Source organism: Monoraphidium neglectum, assembly GCF_000611645.1.
Source record: "Monoraphidium neglectum strain SAG 48.87 unplaced genomic scaffold scaffold01380, whole genome shotgun sequence".
NCBI classification, from domain to species: Eukaryota; Viridiplantae; Chlorophyta; class Chlorophyceae; order Sphaeropleales; family Selenastraceae; genus Monoraphidium; species Monoraphidium neglectum.
In genome coordinates, this window is record NW_014012248.1 from 1 (window position 1) to 4147 (window position 4147).

At 59.0% G+C, this 4147-nt stretch overlaps 1 protein-coding gene across 1 annotated transcript; it reads right to left on the reverse strand.

Moving 5' to 3' along the window:
- Positions 1-1785: 1785 nt before the first annotated feature.
- Positions 1786-4000, reverse strand: MNEG_7670 (Serine/threonine-protein kinase BRI1-like 2; the record flags this gene model as incomplete). The annotated part of the gene is made up of 4 exons (XM_014043854.1): positions 1786-1912; positions 2504-2650; positions 3025-3171; positions 3801-4000. 4 exons carry the CDS (start codon positions 3998-4000, stop codon positions 1786-1788), a joined length of 621 nt encoding a protein of 206 aa, XP_013899308.1.
- Positions 4001-4147: the final 147 nt, after the last annotated feature.

A 4147-nucleotide genomic window follows, 5' to 3' on the forward strand; every position in this document is an offset into this window, starting at 1 on the left:
GCCCTACCCCCCACCCGTGCTAGTCGGGAAGAACACACGTTGCTGCCCTGCACTCCCAATTGATGTGTTCTGAAGCAAGTAAGCAAGTTGTCTTTGTATCTGAGTCCCATGTACACTCTGACGTCTCAATCCATCCAAGGACGGCACCAAATTGTTGCATGAGCACGACGCAGCCAAGTCTGGAGGCAATTGCAGGCCCCGCCGGTCCGGCTGTGCCTGCCAGCTCGCGCATCCCCACGATCCCCCCCTTCATATACAGAGGTGATATTGTCTGTGATGTGTAGATACCGTATGCCGCCAGCCAGGTGGTCAAGCGGGTACCGCTGCCCGACATGTAAGTCGACAGCCCACACACTACTTCAGTATGTCCTTCGTAGGTACAGTGCACCGACCAATGTGCTGACGGCCCAGGTAGGAATCAGAGAGGGGCGGGGGATTTTGGAGTTCCAACCGCAGAACTTCGTGGATCATGCGCGGACGTCCCCCTCACACCCCCTGGACAAAGGCCGGACACAGCGCACTGTGCAAGCGGTTCAGCGCGCACTGTGGTGCATGAGCAAGGAGCGAGGCCCGACTACTGTCTCGGCCGCTGAGCTGCCCTGGAGCGCGCTGCATACCATTTCACTTCACAGCAGGCCATGCGCCTGACCCCTGCCAAACCCTTGAAGCCGAATCCCCAGCAGTGCCGCCCGCGGTGCAAGAGCGCCTGCACAAACTCCTGGACCTTGATTCTTGGCCAGAGCAGGCGTGAAAGGCCCTTGAAGTTTATGACAGCACCTATCCAGTTGCACGCATTCGCGAGCCGCAAGCCCCAGCGCATGTCACTCTACTAGTGACCCGCTTGCGCCCTGTGTCGGCCAATCTCGTCGGCAGCACAAGCGCATGCTGTGCTGCCTGAGCCGCTTCCAAGGGGGCACTGGCCAGGCGCAAAAAGCGCCGCCCTGGACATGGAGACGCTCCTGCGCGGCTGATAAGTCGTCAGGCGGGCTTGCGTGGCAGGGCGGGAAGGGGGGGCTGTTGTTGCAGGCAGCACTGGCGGCGGACAGTTGTTGAGCACAAATGAAAGCGCACACGTTGCCGGCGGTCTTGTTGTGCAGCAAAAAAACACAACGCATATACGTGTTGCGCGCCTGGCATGGCACAGCATGTGCGCCCTTGACGCGTTCACTGCCGATTGCCCAACCTTGGACCAGCACCCAGCACGCGCCAGCATGTCACTAGGCAATTACACAGCATCTGAAACACAAGGACGGTGCTGTTGTTACATTGCGTGAATCCGATCTCGGACAGATAGCTAAGATACTAATGCCGCGACTTCATTGCCATTGGCTCAAATGTATTCCAGCCCAAGCATGCGAGGCCCCGCGGGTGGTTGGTGCTTGAGCAACCAGCACAATTGTTTGTGCCTCAAGAGCGTGGACGGCGACAAGTGAGGCACGCCCGCAGTCATCGCTGGCAGGCAGCGCACGTCGTCAGAGTGCATCAGCAGATGGAGCGCGTCAGGCCCATGCCCTGGCAGATGTGGGTTGGTGGCACCTTGCAAACTGCTGGGTGGGCTGCCTGCCCCGCGGCAGACAGCCCGCCAAGCATGGGTTGCCCCACCTTAATGGCAACGACACCACGTGGAAATACCTGACGCCCTGGATCCCAATCGGTACAGATATATAGTCCAAGCTCACCGAGCTATGGAGTGGCATGGTCTGCACAGATGTATTGCCCACTTGCACCGTGTTGCAGAGTGGCATGCTGCCCTGCAGCTGGTTGGTGCTCAGGTAAGTTTGCAGGCTACCCAGAGGAGCCCAAGGACGTGGCCAGTGGCCCTGTGAAGGCGTTGGTGTCCAGGCGCAGCTCCTTCATCGCCGGCCACGCCGCTCTCAAGTCGGGGCTCAGCGTGCCGGTGAGCTTGTTGGCACTGCGACGCGGGGGATGGCGCGGTGCTTTTGTGTGTGTGTGTGTGTGCGTGTGTGTGTGTGTGTGTGTGTGTGTGTGTGTGTGTATTGCACAATTCGCAAGCCTGCATAGTCTAAGGAAGGCAAGGCCGACCTGCAGGTGCAAAGCTGGCCCCCCACCAACCCAACACAAGGGTGTTGTCTGGCATCAGCTCAGGGATGTGAGAAACTGGGCTTCCAGTTGCTGCTGGCGTTAACATACAGCAGACCATGAGTGCATTACCGCCTCAAATCCGCCCCTCACCGCGCAAGAAAATGGCTTAGATTCTTTCACATGACACCCCAACCGACCCCAACTTCCCCTACTGGCGGGCCGCGTCTCTGCCAGTACTTTTGGCAGCCGCCGGGCTGCGAATGCTGGCTATGCGCTCTTGCACGGAAGCAGGCCTCAGGACAGACTGATGTGGCTCGGAACCCGTTTGGAAAAGAAACCACAATCCCCACCAGGGCTCAGCGACCTGGACACGCTTCTCGCGTCACCACGCTCTCCGATTGCCGCCAGTTGGGCGTAGTTGCCCCTTCACTCTCAAACATGGCAGGGACAAATGTCTCACTTGAGAATTAGCATCTTGAGGTTGGTCATCTTGGCCCACTCCTTGGGCAGCGGTCCTGTGAAGTCGTTGCGGCCCAGGTCCAGGTCCTCCATTTGCGGCCAGGCGGCGCCAAAGTTGGGGCTCAGAGTGCCGGTGAGCTGGTTCGACCTAGGCGCCGGGGGAAAGGGGCCCACGATGCAGGGTAAGAGCTGGGGTGTATGTTCTGCGGGGCGGTAAAGGATTGCTTGAAATGCAGCTGGCCTCCACACTTTATCGACCATGCTAAAATCGCTACATGCCATCCACACATTCACACACACACACACACACACACACACACACTCACACACACCCACACACACACACGTCACACGCAAGCGAGCGGCCTGCAGCTGTTTCACAGGCCACCCTCCCCCTGAGACACCCAACATCTACTGGCAACCGCGCCTCTACCACCCGCCCCTCTCTTCATAAGACAACGGCCAGTTGTTTGTGGGAGGAACAGCAAACGCTTGTTGGAACAATAAAATACTCAGTCTCACTGGAGTCTCAGGTCCCTGAGCTTGCCCATTCCGGCCCACTCCGTGGGCAGCGGCCCTGTGAAGCCGTTGATAATCAGCAACAGCTCCTCAATCGCCCGCCAGGCGGCGCCAAAGTCGGGGCTCAACGTGCCAGTGAGCTTGTTGTTACTGCAAGGTGGGGGGTGACGCACAGCAAGTGCAAATGTGTGTGTGTGTGTGGGGGGGGGGGGTCGTGCTGATGTGTGTACTGTGTTGACATCTTGTGTGTGTCGTGGTCTTGTGTGTGACAGAGAATACTCAAGCGTGCGGGGCCGGCTTGCGGGCGCAAAGCCGCCCAAGCCCCCGACTAACCCGGCCCAGGGGTGTAGTCTGGCATCAGGGCAGGGCTGTGGGAATTCTTAATTCCCATTGCTGCTGGCTTTGACACACAGCACATAATCATTGCACCCCGCCCCTCGCCTGCCCCCACACAGCCCCTCAGTGCCCAATAGAAGGGCCTGTAGACGTTCCGCATGACACCCCACCCCAAAACTACGCGCACTGGAAATTTCGTCTCTGCCAGTGCTTTTGGCAGCCGCCCGGCTGCAAATGCTGGCTATGCGCTCTTGCACGGCAGCAGGCCTCAGGACCGGCTGTTGTGGTTCGCAACCCCGATGGGAATCACCGTAGACCAACCCCACCAGTGCTAAGCAACCTGGACACGCTTCTCACGTCACCACGCTCTCCGATTGCCGCCAATTGGGCTTAGTTGCCCCCTGCCTCCTCACTCTCAAACATGGCAGGGACAAATGTCTCACTTGATATTCAGCTTCTTGAGGTTGGTCATCTTGGCCCACTCCTTGGGCAGTGGCCCCGCGAAGCCGTTGACGCCCAGGTCCAGGTCCTCCATTCGCGGCCAGGCAGCGCCAAAGTCGGGGCTCAGCGTGCCGGTAAGCTGGTTCGACCTAGGCGCCGGGGGGAAGGGGCCGACGATGCAGGGCACGGGCTTGGGGTTCATGTTGGCAGGGCAGGGAACGATGGCTGTTTATGCAGCTGGCCTTTACACTCAGTCAACCATGATGGAATTTGCTACATGCCATCCACACATCAGCGCACACACACACACACACACACACACACACACACACACACACACACACACACA